General features: G+C 39.2%; 1 protein-coding gene across 3 annotated transcripts in view; it reads right to left on the bottom strand.

The window, feature by feature from the left end:
• POLH (DNA polymerase eta) overlaps nucleotides 1-20481 on the bottom strand; it is a 39055-nt gene that overhangs the window by 13879 nt on the left and 4695 nt on the right. Inside the window, exons 2-5 of one of the 3 annotated variants that reach the window (XM_042986436.1) lie at nucleotides 19924-20040; nucleotides 17763-17903; nucleotides 17397-17531; nucleotides 11493-11710 (exon numbers count right to left, since the gene is read on the bottom strand). In XM_042986436.1, coding sequence (XP_042842370.1) covers nucleotides 11493-11710; nucleotides 17397-17531; nucleotides 17763-17903; nucleotides 19924-20033 — 604 coding nt within the window. In that variant the 5' untranslated portion in view covers nucleotides 20034-20040. Of the gene's footprint in view, nucleotides 1-11492; nucleotides 11711-17396; nucleotides 17532-17762; nucleotides 17904-19923; nucleotides 20041-20481 lie in introns of those variants that run through there. The other 2 variants (XM_015538915.2, XM_015538917.2) reach the window with 2 other exon arrangements.

Below are 20481 nucleotides of genomic sequence, written 5' to 3'. Positions count from 1 at the left end.
TCCTTTTGCTTTCATTCCCCATTTAGTCAACAAAACCCACTTTAAAACATTTCGCATATCCACCCACCCTATTTTATTCAGGTTTTCTTCATTCTTGCCCAGACCACCTTAACTCCTAAACCACCCTCTCCCTAAATGCATTTTACACAATACCCATGAATGAAATGTTCTCAAATACCAATGTTATCCATCTTATCCCCTGTTGAAAACTGTTAGCTCTCTCATACCTACAGAATAAAGTACCAACTCTAAAAACTGGCATTGAAGACCATCTGGCCTTTTCAATTCATCTTCCACTAATCCCAAATTTATTATATCCTTACAATTTCCTGAATATCCAATGTTTATTCTATTTCCCTGTTCTCACTTCTTAACTCTGTTCTCCCCTTTGCTTAAATAAATCTTATCTATACTTGAGGGCTTATTCAAGTCTCATGTATCATGTGGTCTTCTCCAGCTATTCTAGCTAACTTTGGGGTGCCCCACTAACGTCCTTTAGAACTTTTAAAAAATGCTTATTTTTTTTTGAGACGGGGGAGGGGCAGAGAGGTGGGAGACAGAGAATCCGAAGTGGGCTCCGCGCTGTCAGCACAAAGCCTGATGGGGGCTTGAACCCATGAACCATGAGATCATGGCCTGGATCAAAGTCAGATGCTCAAGCAACTGTACCACCCAGGCACCCCTAAAGTGTTTTAGCTCTTATCTGTAACACATATAGCATAATTGTTAAAAGAATATTTTGCAGTCAGGCAGTGTTCAAATATTGGCTTTTGAACTTACTATGGGACGTTGAGCAAGTTCTATAATTTTCTAAGATCCAGTTTTGTTGTCTATGATATGAACATAGTACTGTACCTCATAGGATTGTGAGGTTTTATATACATATATATGTATATATATGTACACATATAGATGTGTACATATATATAATCTTTAATCCTTTAAGAATTAAATTTTAATGTTTTGTTCATTTTTGAGAGAGAGAGAGACAGAGCAACGAGCCAGGGAGGGGCAGAGAGAGAGGGAGACACAGAATCCAAAGCAGGCTCCAGGCTCTGAGCTGTCAGCACAGAGCCCCATGCAGGGTTCACACCCATGAACCATGAAATCATGACCTGAGCTAAAGTTGGAGGCTTAACTGATGGAGCCACCTAGGTGCCCCAAATCTAATCCTTCTTTTAAAACCACCTATTATAGGGGTGCCTGGGCGGCTCCGTCGGTTAAGCATCCGACTTTGGCTCAGGTTATGATCCCACAATTTGTGAACTCAAGCCCCATGTCGGGCTCTGTGCTGACAGCTCAGAGCCTGGAATCTGCTTCCAATTCTGTGTCTCCCTCTCTTTCTGCCCCTCCTTGGCTCACATTCTGTCTCTCTCAAAAATAAACATTAAAAATGTTAACAAAAAATAAAAAATAAAACCACTTATTATAGGGGCACCTGGGTGGCTCAGTCAGTTGAGGGTCTGACTTCTACCCAGGTCACGATCTCACAGTTGGTGGATTCGAGTCCCGATCGGGCTCTCTGTTGTCAGCATGGAGCTCACTTCAGATCCTCTGTCTCCCTCTCTCTGCCTCTCTCCTGCTTATATGAGCTTTCTCTCTCTTTCTCTCTCAAAAATAAACATTAAAAATAAATAAACTGCCTATTATTGTTTGGGAAACAAAAAATATGAATTTATTGAAATTGTGAGATTTTCTGGACTCATTTCTCAACTAGTAGAGCTAAATTTTCTCTGCTTTAGATTTCATTATTGCTCTCCCAGATTAAGTAATGTTACAATCCTGTCACTCTACCTCCATGTCAGTTGAACAGGGCGACAGAAGATAAGCAGCATTTGTTTCCTTCTCTAGTTGGTAAAAATCTATACAACTTTAGTTTTTCTCTGATACACTAAAGTGGACTAGGGGGAAAAGATTCAGGCAGTTTTTGGTATAAAATGCCCACTAGAACTGAAAGACTTTCCTTTCCTATTGAATTATCTGGGTAGCTTTGTGGAAACCAACTGACCAAAACTGTAGGGATCTGTTTGCACACTTCCTGTTCTGTACCATTGATCTGTCTCCTCTTACACCAATACTACACTGCCCTAGTTACTATAAGGTTATAATTAAATATTTTTTAAGTTTATTTATTTTGAGAGAGAGAGAGAAAAAAAAAAAAAAAACCACAAGTGGGGAAGGGGCAGAGAGCAAGAATCCCAAGCAGGCTCCGTGCTGTCAGTGCACAGCCTGACCCAGGGCTCAGTCCCATGAACTGTGAGATCATGAGCCAAAATCAAGAGTCGGATGCTTAACCGACTGAGCCACCCAGGTGCCCCTAATAATTTTTAAAACCAGGTAGTGTTTAAGTCTTCCAACTTAGTTCTTTTTCAAAGTTGTTTGGCTATCCCCACATCCTTTGCATTTTCATACAGATTTTCAAATCAGTTTGTCAATTTCTACAAAATCCTGCTGAGATTCTAGAAGGGAAAACAATGAATCTCTAGGTCAATCTGGGGAGACTCAAGCTCTACTATTTAGTCTTTTGATCCATGAGCATGGTATGTCTCTCCATTGATTTCATCTTTTTTACTTTCTCAGGAATGTTTTGTAGTTTTCACTGAACTAGTTTTTCATATATATGTATATACATATATGTGTGTATATATATATATTATATATATATATATATATATATACACATCTCACAGTACATATTCATATACATATATATATTTTTTTTTTTAAGTATTTATTTTTGAGAGAGAGTGCATGAGAGGTGGAAGAGCAGAGAGAGGGAGACACAGAATCTGAAGCAGGCTCCAGGCTGTTCCAGCCTGACACAGGGCTCAAACTCACGAACCGTGAGATCATGACCTGAGCTGAAGTCAGACGTTTAACTAAATGAGCCACTCAGGCGTCCCTTCACATATGTATTTCTAATAATTTCGTAATTGTAATGCTATTGCAAATAACATTGCTTTTAAATTTCAAATTCCCATCTAAAATTTTAGTGTATAGAATTGCTATTGATTTTTGCATACTGACTTTGTCACCTGCAACCTTGCTAATCTCACTTACTGTATTTTTTTAGGGCGGGGTGTAGATCCCTTAGGATTTTCTACAAACACGGTCATGACACCTGCAAACAAAGTTTACCTCTTCCTTCACATCTGAATTAGCTTTTATTCCCTCTTCTGTTCTGATTACACCATCTTGTACCTCCAGTGCAATGATGAACAGAAGACTGAGCACTGATGACTTGTGCCAAAACTTGGGGTTAAACTGATAAACCTCTACCTAGACTCCACAACTCCAGAAATCAAAACTACAAAAGAGAAGTTCCTGTACTGATACTAAGTATGCCCTCCTCTGTGCTATGAGCTGATTGGTGTCTTCCAAGCTCCCTCTGGTTGTTGGTAGAATTTGGTTTCCATTTTCTTTCTGGCTGTCAGCAGTGGGCCAATATCAGAGCCTAGCCATGAGGGCCTTCTCCAAAGGCCCTCTCACAACATGGCAGCTTACTTCTTCAAAGCCAGCAGGGGGTCCCACCAACCCCTTCAACTCTCATCATTAAAAAGGGTTTATATTTTTTTTAATTTATTTTTATTTTAGAGAGTGTATGCAAGTAAGGGAGAGGGGCAGAGAGAGAGAGACAGAGAGAGAGAGAGAGAGAGAGTGAGAGAGAGCGAGAGAGAGCGAGAGAGCGAGAAAGAGAGAGAATCTTAAGCAGGCTCCACGCTCAGCATGGAGCTGTTACAGGGCTCACTCCCACGACCCTGGGATGATGACCTGAGCCAAAATCAAGAGTTGGATGCTCAACCGAGCCACCCAGGCACACCAAGGTTTATGATTTCTTGTACTATTACCCAACTGCTTCATGTCCTGGGCATTCAAAAGATGTTCAATATATGCTTTAAATGAAATATATTAAGACCAAAGGAGAAAACTAAGGCATTCCTTAGCTAATACAAACTAGTTCCAAAATGGCCCTGAAGGGAAAGTTTTCACTCTGGCAGTTTTTGAGTATTATCTTTAAGTAATCCTACCCCTTAAACTTTCCATGCATGTAACTATTTCAGAAACAGAAAATACAAAGTTGCAAACACAGTATGGCTGAGCAGGACTGCTAGCTTTGAATTAAGGGGCAGGATGGGAGAGTTGAACAGAAACTTCAGTTATCAAAATATCACAAACGCCTGGCTTCTTTTCCTAGGTTTGAAATATGCCACATCCATGAAAAACAATTTCTGGAAGATTATATGCACTTAGATAAGCTAATTTCTGTTACCAGTTTTTTGGTTGCACACATCATATGAAGACTCAGGAATACAATATGAAATATAAACCATTTACTAGACATTATACTGTTCTGAGCACTATAAATAAAAAAAAATGGTATCACTCCATCTGGAAACTAAATATTTAAACTGGACACACTAAGGCAACAGATACATAAGACATACAGAAATAAACATTGGCATTTTTAATAAAAATGTACATAGATAAGAAAGATGGGTATAGAAGAAAGAGGAACATGTCCATTTGAGTTGAAGTAAACATTTTCCACCAGTGAAGGTATACACCATCATCTTCAGTCGGAGAGCTCTTTAACAATGAGTTGCAGCCAAAAATACCAATATAATGTGTAATAACACGTCTTATTCTGAGGTATGCGGGTTTCAGAGGGTCTGTGAATCTCCTGAAAACTGCACACACAATTGTCTTATGTGTAGATATGCATTTTTCTGAGGCATGCAAGGGCCAACAAGCTTTCAAAAAATTTTCAAAAGGGGATACAGCCCTCAAAAAACCCTTAAAGACTTAATGACTTAAACCATTATAAACCAATTCCAAGTGTTTTAAAGCATTAGACACACAGCAAGATGTAGTACACAAAGTTAAGACCAAAGAAAAACCTTCCTTATTATGACCGTTAAATTTCTGACTCGGGTCCCAAAATAATAAAGAAAATCAGGACATATTTCATCGAATGTTTATGTACCATAACTCTGCCTCCTTTAAGTGGCACAATTTTTATTGTCCATGTATTGCCCTGAAAGAACTGAAGGATTTGCAGCCTCCAGCTTATAAACTCTGCTATAATTCCTTAATGGTCTTTCTCACAAGCTTCCCTAGTAGAACAAGTAGTTCTACTACTGCCCTTCAATACAACATATTAAAGGCATATCCTACAACTGTTCAACAGCAAAAGGAAACTTTACATCTTATGTCTCATTTTAAAACATGGAACCCGTGGGAAATTCACCACTTTAACCAGAAGTAAGCTAAACTCTCTTGGACCTTTTTCTGGGAAAATCTGTATTGTTTCTACAAGTAATCACAGACTGCCTTAATGTCCTCCCCCCCCCTCCCCCGCAGAAGCTAACTTGCTATAATATGCTATAATATGGAAAAGACAGTTTCCTTTTGGTTAATGGCCAGCATTCAAAATGTTTTACTGAAAGAGCACTTACAAGAATAATGTTACAAAATAATAGTTGTAAAAGTACCAATGTTCATGTTACAAATGAAGGGGAGACCCACTATTTTGAAGAGAGCTATTATGAAAAGTATTAGAAAATGTCTAGGAAAAACTGTGAATACCCTGTTCAAAAAGCCTCTAAATGCCAATTGTTTTGTTCTGTAAGATCCAGCTGAATTCAAGTTTCATAATATCTGATTTAAAACATTTAAGACCCAGGGGTGCCTCGGTGGCTCAGTTGGTTAAGTGTCCAACTTCAGCTCAGGTTATGACCTGATGGTTTCATAAATTTGAGCCCCATGTCAGGCTCTGTGCACTGACTGTGTGGAGTCTGCTTGGGTTTCTCTCTCTCCCTCTCTCTCTCTCTCTGCAACTTTCCCGCTTGCACTCTCTCTCAAAAAAAAAAAAAAAAAAAAAAAAAAAAAAAAAAAAATTTAAGACCCAGATCCTCTTAGATCTGGTATCTAGAAATATTACAATCCAATATTACCACAAAAGCAAATTTTCATTGCCTTAATTTTATTTTTTAATTTAAGAGCATCTTTTTAAATGTTTATTTTTGAGAGAGCGAGTGTGTGCATGTGTGTGCATGCGTGTGTGCAAGCAGGGGAGAAGCAGAGAGAGGAAGACAGAGAATCCGAAGCAGGCTCCATGCTGTCAGCGGAAAAGCCCTTCGTGGGGCCAGAACCCTTGAACCATGAGATCATGACCTCAGCAGAAGTTGGACACTCAACTAACTGAGCCACTCAGGTGCCCTGCCTTAATTTTATTTTATTTAAGAAAGTATTTTTAACCATTGAATACATTTTACTTATCAAAAGCATTTTCATGCAGATTACAGGCATACCTTGTTTTATTGTATCTTGCTTCAATGTGCTTTATAGACACTGCATTTTTTAAAAAACTGAGTACTTGTATCAACCCTGTCAAGTAAATCTATTGGCACCATTTTCCAAACAGCATTTGCTCACTTTGTGTCTCTATATCACTTTTTGGTAATTCTCACAATTATCTCAAACTTTTTCATTATTGTTTTATTTGTTATGGTGATCTGGAATCAGTGATTGTAACTTCCTGAAAGCTCAGATGGTTATTAGCATTTCTTAGCAATAAAGCTTTTTAAAATTAAGGTATGTGCTTCTTAAAGATCTAATGGTATTGTACACTCAATAGATTACAGTATAGTAAACAAAACTTCCCTATGCACTAGGAAACCAAAAAATTAATTTGACTCAATTTACTGAGATACTTGCTTTATTGTGGATGGTCTGTAACCAAACACAAAATATCTCTGACATATGCCTATATATCAAAAGTTTTTGTCAGATAGGTAAATGAAGCTGAATTTAAAAAAACAAAAATCACTTATCACTCCCCTACACATCAACCAAGTATAAAATAAAGAAAAAAGTAAAACAATAGCAATAAAAAATTAAAGCATTTATGAACATAACAAATGAATGCACAAGACCTTTATAAAAAACATAAAGCTTTAATAAAGATATAATTGGATACTCACATAATAAAAGGAATTTGATCCCTATCTCTCTCACACACACAATGGATTATAAATGAAAAGCAGAGTAAAGCTTCTAGAAAAGACAACAGAATTGCTTCATAACCTTGAGGTAGGTAAGTATTTCTTAAACAGGACATAAAAAATATTGTCCATAAAGAAGAAAAAAAACACATGGACCAAATTAAAATCAAGAACCTTTCTGTTTCATCAAAAGCCACCAGTGATAGAGTGAAAAACAAGTCACTGACCAGAAGGTATTTGCAATATATTTATATGCACTATAATAATACATCATAATATATGCAATTAAATATGCAATATATTTAATAAAGGATTCATTTCAGATTATATAAAGAAGTCCTATAGATGGAGATAAGACAATCCAACAAAAAAAATGAGCAAATGATTTAAAGAGGTACTTAATGAAAGAAGATATCTAAATGGTCAATACATTTAAAGGTGGTCAACTTCATTAAGACCAATTAAGACCAGGGACATACAAACTAAAACCACTGATATCACTACACACCCATCAAAATGGCTAAAATGCAAAAGAGAAAAAAAAAAAAAAAAGCATGTGCTGAAAAGCATGTGAAACAACTGGAATTTTCATATATGCTACTAGTGAGATTATAAATTGGTACAACCAGGGACACCTGGGTGGCTCAGTTGGTTGAGCATCTGACTCTTGGTTTCAGCTCAGGTCATGATCTCAGGGTTTGTGGGCTTGAGCCCTGCATTCGGCTCTGTGCTGGCAGCGTGGAGCCTGCTTGAGATTCCCTCTCTCTCTCTCTCTCTCTCTCTCTCTCTCTCTCTCTCTGCCCATCCCCCACTCTCAAACAAATAAACTTTAACATTTACTCGTTTTTTTGAGAGACAGAGACAGAGCACGAGTGGAGGACAGGCACAGAGAGAGGGAGACAGAATCTGAAGGAGGCCCCAGGTTCTGAGCTGCTGGCACAGAGCCCGATATGGGGCTCGAACCCACGAACTGTGAGATCATGACCTGAGCCAAAGTTGGATGCTTAAGCAACCAAACCACCCAGGTGCCCCTCAAACAAATAAACTTAAAAAATAAGTAAATAAATTGGTACAACCATTTTGGGTAACTGTTTGGCAGTAAGTACCTACTAAAGCTGACTATAAGCAAACTAAAGCTGATTTTAGGTAAATCCTACAATTAAACACTTCTAGTCCTATACCCAACAGAAATCATACATTTGTTCACCAAAAGACATTTACAAGAATATTCATAGCATCACTATTCTTAGTAGCCCCCAAATGGAAACAACCCAAATATCCATCAATTATAGAATGGATAATTTGTGATATACTCATGTAATTCAATACTACACAGCAATGAAAGTAAACAAACTCAACTACATACAACAGAACGGATGAATCTCACAATGTTGACCAAATGAGGCCAGACTCAAGTATATATTGCATGATTTCAATTTTATAAAGTTCAAAAATAAGCTAAATAGAAATAAGGACAATGGTTACTGTAGGAAGGGGAGAGGAATGGATAGTGTCTGGAAGTGTAGGCAGGTGTGCCTTTTAGGATTCTGGTTTTGGTTTTGATTTGGATGCTACTTACAAATGGGGGTTTACTTTGTGAAAATTAGCCAAGGTGCACTTACAATTTGTGCACTTGATGTGTATTACATCAATTAAAAGTGTAGATGAGAAAAAAAAGAGAAAATATACTGGATTCCAGATCTGAGAGGAAGTAAAAATATTATAACAGATAAAATAAATAATTTTAACTTAAAAAAAAATAATTAAAAGGGACACAATTGAAGACCTAAAAAAATCAGTGATATGTTTACGGATGGCAAAAGTTAACATTAACATAACTATTCTCTCTAAATATATAAATTCAATGTAATCCTATCAAGATTTTTTGAGGAATTCAACTATTGTATTCTAAAATGCACAGTGAATAACAAAGGTACATGTATAGGTAAGACAATTTTGGAAAGCAAAAGCAGAGGGACATCCTTATCAAATAGAACATACTACAAAGAGTAAAAAAACAAACAAACAAACAAACAAAAACACAACAATGTGTTTCTGGAGCAGGAGCAGAGAGACAAATGGGATACTACAGAAACTGACCAACTTCTACATGGGAAGTGGAGAAAGAATGGATTATTTAATAAGTAATTGTCGGGAAATTATTATAATAATAATAAAAAATAGGGGCACCTGGGGTGGTGGCTCAGTCGATTAAGCGTCTGACTTCAGCTCAGGACATGATCTCACAGTTCAGGAGTTCAAGCCCCACATCAGGTGAGCTTGAGCCCCGCTTCGGGTGAATTTGAGTCCTGCTCCAGGTGAGCTTGAGCCCCACTCTGGGCTCCACACTCTCTCTCCCTCTCTCTCTGCACCTCGTGGGATTCTTTCTCTCTCTCTCTGCCCCTCATTCACTTGTGCTCTCTCTCAAAAAAAAAAAATTTTTTTTTTTTTTTTTTTTTTTAAAGAACTTTTTTTTAACGTTTATTTATTTTTGAGACAGAGAGAGACAGAGCATGAACGGGGGAGGGTCAGAGAGAGGGAGACACAGAATCTGAAACAGGCTCCAGGCTCTGAGCTGTCAGCACAGAGCCCGACGCGGGACTTGAACTCATGGACCGCGAGATCATGACCTGAGCTGAAGTCGGCCGCTTAACCGACTGAGCCACCCAGGCGCCCCAAAAAAAAAATTTTTAAATAATATAAATAAGATTTTTATAAAATCAAATAAAAAGGTTGAACTCCATATGGCCAAAAGACCTAAAAAAAATTACAAGGCAAACAGAAGTGTAGAAAAGACCTCTGTGAACTTCTAGTAGAAATGGATATCTAAAACAAGATTCAAAATGCACAAAAGATAAGGTGAAAAAAATGATGGACTAAAAGAATCGTGTTCAACAAAGTACAGCATAAACAAAGTTCATGGATGACAGATTTGGGAGAAGATATTTGCAGTGTCAAAAATAGACAAGACACTAATAACTGCAATATATGAGGAACTCTTGCAAAAAAAAAGGCAGGAAATCCAATGATAAATTGGGTAAAGATTATAAATAAGCAATTCACAAAGGTATAAACTAGCAATATAGGAAGAAATGCTCAACCTCAACTAGTAAATAGAGAAATATAAATTTAAACAAACTGAAAACATGAAATAAAATTTCATATTTTTACTTTTCTACTTATCCCAAATCTGTCATCCATTAACTTTGTTTATGCTACACTTTGTTGAACCACTTTGCTGTTTAAAGGCTTTTTTTTTTAAGTTTATTTATTTATTTTTAGTAATCTCTACACCCAATGTGGGGCTTGAACTCACAACCCCGAGATCAATCGTCACATCACATGCTCTTCCAACTGAGCCAGCCAGGAGCTCCTTATGAAATACTACTTTATTATAGCCATCATATTGGTGAGTACTTTTAACCATTCAAAAATACCAGCTGCTGGCAAGAATATGAGGGCAACAGGAATTCTTGTGTACTACAGGCATGGGGTAACCATTGATAGCCATTCTGGGGAATGATTTGGCAGTATTTAGTGAAACAATGTATGTGTATGCCTTATGGCCTAGCAGTCCACTCGTGACAACATTTTCAGAAAAACCTCTGCATAGGTCCAAAAGAGGATGAATGAGGACATTTATCAAATAAATATTAAAAAAAATTAGAAGTAACAAATGAATTAATAGCTAGGAGAATTGTCTGTAACTACCATAGATCCATACCATGGATTATGCTGTAATTAAAAGCAATCAATTACACATAAATACAACTACATGGAAAGACCTATAAAATCACCACTAAAGGAAAATTAAGAAAAGGAATGGAATCTACACTATATGTTAATGATACTGGAATTAAAATTAAAATATTAGTAAAGTAAGAATGAAATCTATAAGATAATACTATCTTTTAATTAAAGAGCACAAATTTTAAAAGCACACACATAAAGCAACACTGTGTAATTTATAAAGACATACAAATTTAAGAAGATATACCAAATACATCAGTGGGTGCCAGAGGGAGAGTTAGATAGGGAGGGGGAAATCACTATGAAAGTGAAAGTAAGGAAAATAAAATGAGACCCTGAAGAGTCCACTGATATTTTTCACTCTAAATTGATCAGAAATTCTGAGTGACTCAACTCCCCATCCTTGAGGTCCCCCTTAAAAAACTTAGATGATGAAAAAACCAAGTTACAACACTGTAAGTTAACCTACAAATGACAGAAGGGCTCAGTCTACTGATAACTCTAACCTGCTCTAGTGATATCTAAAGAGAAACTTGATTTCATACAGATTTCACAGCTTCTCAACATCCATATACCTGAAAAGATAAAAGAATTTGTATATCCTTCCTTGTCAGTCCTTGTGATTCATTCAGGTTGTAGTGTAAGTTTCCTTTCAATCAATCCAAGAAGGATCAGCATGACCAAGCAAAGCAGGTTCCAAAGGCAGGAAGCAGAAGCAATACGATGCTATGGAAGTACCTTTCTGATCAGTCCCTTCTGCTGTTGTAGGGCCTTGGGGCAACCCTTCAATGTAGGTGGTTGGCAACAAGTCGGCCGAGATAGGTTGACCTTGTAGCTTTTGTAGTCTCTCATGTACAGCACTGGTCAGGTCTATATAAGCCTCATCGATGCTGCCACGTTCAATCACGGAAAAATGAGACATTACCCCCATCACTTCCACACTGGCTTCCCGGTACCTAAAAAGTATAAGGATTTTTATATATGTAGGCAATAAATGAACACAACAATTGAGATAGCCAGCCCCATCCCCTCCATCTCATAATGGAATCATCATATACATAACCAATGTAAGATCTCCTTTTTTTTTTTAATGTTTATTTATTTATCTTCATTTTTGAGACAGAGAGAGACAGAGCATGAGCAGGGGAGAGAGAGAGAGAGAGGGAGACACAGAATCGGAAGCACGCTCCAGGCTCCGGAGCTGTCAGCACAGAGCCTGATGCGGGGCTCAAACTTGTCAACTTCGAGATCATGACCCAAGGCAAAGTTGGACGCTCAACCGACTGAGCCACCCAGGTGCCCCTGTAAGATCTCCTTAAAGAGAGGAATGGCTTGGCAGATGAAGTGGTCAATGCGCAGGCAGATGGTCAGTAACAGAAGCAAGGAAAAAGAAGCAGCACAGAGGCAAACATTTTTAGTGTGACTCTAGCACTATGAAGGTGGAAAGTGTCCAGACCATGAATGTGTTTATGTGACAAGGATCTCTCCAAAGGTGAAAGAAATGCTTCAAACTTGTTTAACTACATTTTACTAAGATCACTTACTCTTTCTGTTATTTTCATATAACTACCATGTAGTATTCTGCTTCAACTTTTGTCTTCAAATATGAGATTTACAGGAAACACTGCCCTGATCCCTTAACCCAAGTATTTCATCTTCCTCAAGATAGCATTTCTCAATATACACATGTGTGTATACATATATATATGTATATATGTATATATATATATATGTATACACACATACACACATATATATGTATATGTATATATATATGTATACACACATACATATATATGTATATATATATGTATACACACACATATATATTTGTATACACACATATATACACACATACATGTTAATATGTTTTTTGAGAGGGAGAGAGAAAGAGAGAGGGGTCATAAGTGAGGGGCAAAGAGAGAGAAAATCCTTTAAGGAGCAGGGGGGTGGAGGGAGGGAGGAGGGGGAGGGAGGGAGGAAGGGGAGGGAGGGAGGAAGGGGAGAGAGGGGGAGAGAGGGGGAGAGAGGGAGAGAGAGGGAGGTGAGGGGGAGAGAGAGGGAGGTGAGGGGGAGAGAGAGGGAGGGAGGGGGAGAGAGAGGGAGGGAGGGGGAGAGGGAGGGAGGGAGGGGGAGAGGGAGGGAGGGAGGGAGGGGGAGAGGGAGGGAGGGAGGGGGAGAGGGAGGGAGGGGGAGAGAGAGAAGGAGAGAGGGAGAGAGAGAGAGGGAGGGAGGGGGGAGAGAGAGGGAGAGAGAGAGGAAGGGAAGGAGGTGGGAAAGAGAGAGAGGAAGGGAGAGAGAGGAAGGGAGAGAGAGGAAGGGAGAGAGAGGCAGGGAGAGAGAGAGAGGGAGGGAGAGAGAGAGAGAGAGGGAGGGAGAGAGAGGGAGGGAGAGAGAGGGAGGGAGAGGGAGGGAGAGGGAGGGAGGGGGAGGGAGAGGGAGGGAGGGGGAGGGAGGGAGGGGGAGGGAGGGAGAGGGAGAGAGAGGGAGAGAGAGAGAGAGAGAGGGAGAGAGAGAGGGAGAGAGAGAGGGAAAGAGGGAGGGAGGGAGAAAGAGGGAGAGAGGGAGGGAGGGAGAAAGAGGGAGAGAGGGAGGGAGGGAGAAAGAGGGAGAGAGGGAGGGAGGGAGAAAGAGGGAGGGAGGGAGGGAGGGAGAAAGAGGGAGGGAGAGAGAGAGAGAGAGAGAGAGAGAAAGTGGGGCTCACCCGAAGCAGGGCACGAGCTCATCTGATGTGGGACTCAAACTCACTAACTGTGAGATCATGACCTGAGCCGAAATCAGATACTTAACGACTGAGCCACCCAGGTGCCCACACTATATATTTTCAAGTTTTATTTATTTTAAATAATCTCTACACCCAATGCAGGGCTCGAATTCACGACCCCAAGATCAAAAGTCTTCTGACTGAGCCAGCCAGGAGCCCCAGTGTTTCTCACTATAAATTAACAATGTGACATTGAAGACTTTAAGACACAGAACAGATGAACACAAGGGAAGGGAAGCAAAAATAATATAAAAACAGGGAGGGGGACAAAACATAAGAGACTCTTAAATATGGAGAACAAACACAGGGTTACTGGAGGGGCTGTGGGAGGGGGGATGGGCTAAATGGGTAAGCGGCATTAAGGAATCTACTCCTGAAATCACTGTTGCACTATATGCTAACTTGGATGTAAATTTAAAAAATTAAATTAAAAAAAATTTTTTTTAAAAAGTGACATATTAGATTTTATACCTAGTCAACAGTAAGTCTGACCAACATGTGAGCTGGTCCTTGCTACATATATACACACATACATATACATGCACATGCGCGCGCGCGCGCACACACACACACACACACACACACACACACACACACACATATCTAACCAACCAACCAAGTCCAATCACTTCTGGGTATACTAACATTCAAATTATCAAGCTGAAGATAAGTGCCTAGAATGTGGTGACAGCCTTCCCTAGCGGATACCCGTTTCACCATACACCTTCTATTTAAACCCTAACAAGCAGCTCTTCTGGCTGTAGATAGCTAGTTTCCTATGGCAACATGTATATATTTTCTTTGCTCTGAACCTGCTATGGAATTTAAAGTAAGTACTGTATTCCTATTGAATCTATCATAAAAATGAAATATTTGCACCATTTCACAAAGATATCTATAAAACACCCGTATAATTATTGCTGTAAAACATTCTCAAAAGAATTGGAGAAAAGACTTGGCTTTTTTTCTTTTAATCATTATTTGTGTTGGAAAGAGGACAGTCAGACCTCAAAGGAAAAAAAAGTACAAGCACGTGCAGGAGCATGAGGGCACGATACAGTCACACACAGAGTGAGAAGAGGATACTCTTGCGATAGTTGGTGTTCCTTCACAGCCTCTTGAGCAAATTACTCCAAACCATTTTAAGAATATTTGATAGGGGCACCTGGGTGGCTCAGTCGGTTAAGCGTCCGACTTCAGCTCAGGTCATGATCGCACAGTTCGTGGGTTTGAGCCCCGCATCGGACTCCATGCTGACAGCTCAGAGCCTGGAGCCTGCTTCTGATTCTGTGTCTCCCTCTCTCTCTGCCCCTCCCCTGCTCATGCTGTCTCTCTCTGTCTCTCAAAAATAAATAAATGTTAAAAAAAAGAGTATCTGATAAACTTCAATATGCATACATTTCTGCAAATCGTATTTTATAACCTGGTTTTGCAAGTTATCAAAACAGTAATTTTACATCTCTAGGTCTTAGTAACTCTTCATCTATAAACTCCTAAATTTGATAAAACTGGCTTTGCTCATCATTTGATGAAGACTTTAAGAGTAAGATAAATGATCCAGTTTAAAGTTGGTGGCATGTGGCCTTTCAAAATTACATTGTGATGTCAACCATTATTTCTGGAAAGTTACACTGTCTTTACCAGCATAAAATTCCCTTCAATGCAATGTAGTATATGTCCATTAGCTGACTTTAATTCTACTTTAGGGTTAAGGTATTAATCTTCAGTCAAATCTGTCTTCTTTTCTGGCAATAACTCCAGTGTGAAGTTGGTTACGGCATGTCACTTTTAGACTTAAAATTTATGTCTCTTTTTTTTTTAAAGTTTATTTTTGTTTATTTTGAGAGAGAGATAGAGAGCAAGTGGGGGAGGGGCAGAGAGAGGGAGACAGAATCCCAAGCAGGCTCTGCACTGTTAGTGCAGAGGCTGATGAAGGGCTTGAACTCATGAACCATGAGATCATGACCTGAGTCAAAATCATGAGTCTGATGCTTAACTGACTGAGCCACCCAGGTGCCCCTGGAATATCTCAACTCTTAAGTCAAACCATAATCCCTACACACCACACTACATGGCAGAATGTACTGTGAGAATGTGGATACTGAAATCCAAAAACCCCCCCCGAATCCTTAGTCTACTTCTTAGCTGTGTGAACGTACACTATTTAACTTGTTTAAGCTTGCTTCTTCATGGAGGTGGGGGGGGGGGGGAGAATACTAGAACCTACCTTATAATAACGTGAAATTTTTAAGAGATGTTGCCTGTGGAGAGCTTAACACAGGCTGGCATGGGATATATGCTCAATACATATTCTCTATTAGGATTATTATAGTGGCTAGAGCTTGTACCTACCTCTAACTTGGTTATACCCGGACATACCTCTATTCTAAGGCTAAGACTCTAAAATCTGGGGAGCAACAGTGCACTTTAAACACAGAGAAGGTAGTCTCCTTTGAGACTGTTCAGTTCTGGCAAGTAATTCTATTTTTTTAAATAATTTTTTTAGTGTTTATTTATTTTTGAGAGAGAGAGAGCACACACACATGTGCAAGTAGGGGAGGGGCAGAGAGAGAGGGAGACAATAGAATCCGAAGCAGGCTGCAGGCTCTGAGCTGTCAGCACAGAGCCCAACGCAAGGCTCAAACCTGCAAACTGTGAGATCATGACCTCAGCCAAAGTCAGACGCTTAACTGAGCCATGCAGGCGCCCCTGGTTCTGGCAAATAATTCTAGATACTGCACTATAATGTCAGTTTAACTTAGCCTTCTCTGGAAAAACTTAGTTTCAGTCAATTTAATTACTTCAAACATTTCAGAATTTTGGCTTGAGAACATGGGAATTGGTATTAAGTTTTTCTTTTTTAAAGTTTATTTATTTTGAGAGAGAGGGAGGGAGGGAGAGGGAAAGATATGCAGTGAGGGAGGGGCAGAGAGAGAGAGGGAGAGAGGAGGAGAGGGGAAGAGAGAAGAGAGGACGGGGGGAGGGGGAGAGAGAGAGAGAGGGAGAGAGAGAGAGACAGAGAGGGGGAGGGGGAGGGGGAGGGGGAGGGGGAGGGGGAGGGGGAGGGGGAGGGAGAGGGAGAGGGAGAGGGAGAGGGGGAGGGAGAGGGAGAGGGAGAGGGAGAGGGAATCCCAAGTAGGCTCTGTGCTATCAGCATGAAGCCTGATGCAGGGCTTGAACTCACAAACCGTGAGATCATGACCTGAGTCGAAGTTGGACACTTAACCGATAGAGCCACACAGGCACCTCTAAGTTTTAATTATAATACCAATTTTTTTAAATTTTTAATATAACTTATTGACAAATTGATTTCCAGACAACACCCAGTGTTCATGTCTTTTAAATTATCAGAATTGAATAATAAATATTCATTCTACTAAGGTTTACTGAAGGTCAAATTAGCTCATGTTATCTGTGTTCCAATTTGTTAACAAAAGGATAACTTAAGGTAGTGGTTAACTTTGTCTATCTCATACTTTTCGTGGGTAATTGTTTATTTTTTTATTTTTTTTTCAATATATGAAGTTTATTGTCAAATTGGTTTCCATACAAACCCAGTGCTCATCCCAAAAGGTGCCCTCCTCAATACCCATCACCCACCCTCCCCTCCCTCCCACCCCCCATAATACCAATTTTTAAATAATTAAGGAACTGAAAGGGTGTTAAGGGCACCAATTGTTACAGGTTGTAACGACTCTGAACTGTTCCTGAAACATGGTATCAAATCTATTTTCATTTCACAGAGAAAAGCTGGCTGTCGAAAGGGAACTTTTTCAGACATTATTTACACCAAACAAATTTGAAACCTCAGTTCCTCAGCGGCTCATATTATATTATTTCCAATTCTTCCATTCCCTTAAACAATCTTTTCTTCTTACTTGGTAAGGTCAGCTTTCCCACGAGACTCACGAACTTGTGCCAGTAGAAGATCTGGACATAACTTCTTAGCATCATTTGCCCACATGTTCCTAGCGACCCCAAATGCACGAGCTTCATAACTCACTGAAACTATTCTAAGGTTAGGAAAAAAAAGAAAACAGAAAAGTGTTAAATGATCACAAGCAAAAATAACTAAAATTTAACATCAAGGCTATATAAACATAATAGTAGAAACTTTTTGGTCACAGATGCCACTATTACATCTCAAACACAGCAGCTGAGAAATCTCAAAACAGGACCTAGCATACTGCCATGTATTCTTATAGATTAAAATAGTCGATAGTTATAATAAGTATGATACATACCCACCACCCTTCCATGATTTGTACTGTACAACTGCACAAGGTTTATTCTTCAAATGAGGATTTTCCCGCTGTTCCACTTGAACAAAAAAACAGTCCATGTCCACTAGAGCAACTACCCGGTCCTGTCCAGTAGCCATTTTTCTGTAAGACGATATTTTATGATCAGAAAAGACATCTAATCCAAAGCACCATAGAAAGCTGTATTTCCATACTTCTATTGTTGAGTTATCCTGAACATGAACAGTAACAAGAATGAAATAGCCATTTTCATATGATGCTGGTAAGAGAATAATAAATTGTTATAATTTTAGGAAGGCAGTATATATCAAAAGCTTTAAAAAATCCCCACCTCTCAAAGGAACTGAACACACAAAAAAGATATACATATAGTCAGTAAGCACATGAAAATGGGCTCAACATCATTAGTTACAGGGAAATGCAAATTAAAACTATAATGTACATTGGGGCACCTAAGTGGCTCGGTCAGTTGAGTGTCTGCGTTTGGCTCAGGTCATGATCTTGCAGTTTGTGGGTTTGAGCCCTGCATCGGGCTCACTGCTGTCAGCACAGAGCCCACTTCCAATCCTGTCTCCCCATCTCTCTGCCCCTTCCCTGCTTGTGCAGTCTTTAAAAACAATAAACATTAAAAAAAAAAAAAAACTATAATGTACATCAACAGAGGGATGAAGTCAATAGTTACTCTAGTTGATAACAAATCTAGAGTATAATTTCAGGGAAAAGAGAAACAGGAAATGACATATAACATGATAGCATTCATGTGAATTTTTTTAACTTTTTATTTTGAAATAATTTCAGACTTAAAGTTGCAAAAATGGTAGGATTCTCTGAAATCCAGCTTCCTCTGTTAACATTTTATAAAGCACAATTATCAAAACTAAAAAATGAATGAACATTGGTATAATGTTCAACTATACACTTTACTTGAATTTCACCAGTTATTACACTAATAATCTTTTTTTCCCCCCCCAGGATCCAATGTTAGTCATCATGTCTCCTTGGTCTTCTCCAATCTGTGACATTTCCTCAATCTTCCCTTATTTTTCATGACACTTTTGAAGAGAACTAGTCAGCTACTTCAAGAATGCCTCTCAATTTAGGTTTGTCTAATGCTTTCTCTTGATTAGATTAAGGTTATACGTTTTTGGTATTTCTTTTTCTTTTTTTTTTTTAAGTTTACTTATTTTGAGAGAAAGAGAGAGACAGAGAGAGAGAACTGACACAATGCAAGCTGGGAAGGGGCAGAGAGAGAGGGAGAGAAAATCCCAAGCAGGCTCCTCACAGTCAGTGCAGAGCCCAATGCGGGGGCTCAAACCCACTAACCCTGAGATCATGACCCAGGCTGAAATCAAGAGACAAATGCTTAACCGACTGAGCCACCCAGACGCCTCAAGGCTATATATTTTTGGCAAGAATATTATGGAAGTGAAGTGTTCTTCTCAGTGTATCATACGGAGAGATACATGATAACAAGTCTTATTACTGGTGAAGTTAACCATGGTCGTTTAGTTGTGATAGTATTTGTCAGGTTTCTTGTTATAAAGTTACTATTTTTCCTTTTGTAACTATTATCTTAGGGGGAAATCTTTGAGACAATGCAAATATCCTGGTTCTCCTAAAACTTTCAACCACTAAGCACCTATCACTGGATCTTGCCTGTAACACTTACTTGATAACGGTCTGATGGTGATTTTCTATCCATTTATGTAAACTTTTGAAGACAAAAGAAAACAATACTACATACTATTCACAGATAGACATACATAAAGGTATGGATGGTAGACTGGAAGAACAAACCTTATGTACTTGACAGTGGATACAGACTAATGTTATCATTTAACATTGTTAGAAATCTGGAAGAAATACAAACTAAAGTAGTGGCTCCCAAACTTTGCTGCAGATTAGCCAGGGGCATTTTTTTTAAGCTCTATGCCCAACATGGGGTTTGAACTCATGACACCAAGATCAAGAGTCCTCTACTGACTGAGCCAACCAGGGTCCCCCAACTTAGGAATATTTAAATAATACTGATATCTGGCTTCTCTCACCCGACATCCTAATTTAATTGGTATGGGTGTGTTTTGTGCTAGCTCAGCTATCAGCTGAGAAATGCTATCAGCTAGAAATGGCTAGGGTCACTCACCTGGGCTCCAGTGACCTTCCCACAGACATCTCTTTCCAAAAGAAAAAATACAACTGACCAACCCTTGTGATTCTTATTGTGATTGCAAGATGCTCTTCAGCAATAACCATCAGCAAACTGAAAAAATAAAGGTTTAGTACTTACAGGACTGAAAAGTACATAGCATACCTGGGGCCACACAATGACACCATAGGTAGATAAAAAGAGAATACCTTATGTAATCAAGCTGGCTAAAAGTGAATTATCATAAAGAGTTTTTTAAAAATAAGTTTTAATATCAAGGGGTGCCTGGGTGGCTCAGTCTCTTAAGCATCCAACTCTAGATCTTCTAAATTCAAGCCCTGCCTTGGGCTCTGAGATGACCACACAGAGCCTGCTTAGGATTCTCTCTCTCCCTCTGCCCCCCCCCCTCCCCTCACGCTGTCTGTCTGTATGTGTAGCTCTCTCTCCCCGTCTCTCTCAAAATAAATAAACTTTTTTAAAAAAGCTTTAATGGGGCGCCTGGGTGGCTCAGTCGGTTGGGTGACCACATTCAGCTCAGGTCATGATCTCACTATT

The sequence above is a fragment of the Panthera tigris genome, chromosome B2 (assembly GCF_018350195.1).
Source record: "Panthera tigris isolate Pti1 chromosome B2, P.tigris_Pti1_mat1.1, whole genome shotgun sequence".
In the NCBI taxonomy this organism is placed as follows: Eukaryota; Metazoa; Chordata; class Mammalia; order Carnivora; family Felidae; genus Panthera; species Panthera tigris.
Note: the sequence above shows the minus strand (reverse complement) of the source record. Positions and strands in the feature narration are given on the sequence as shown.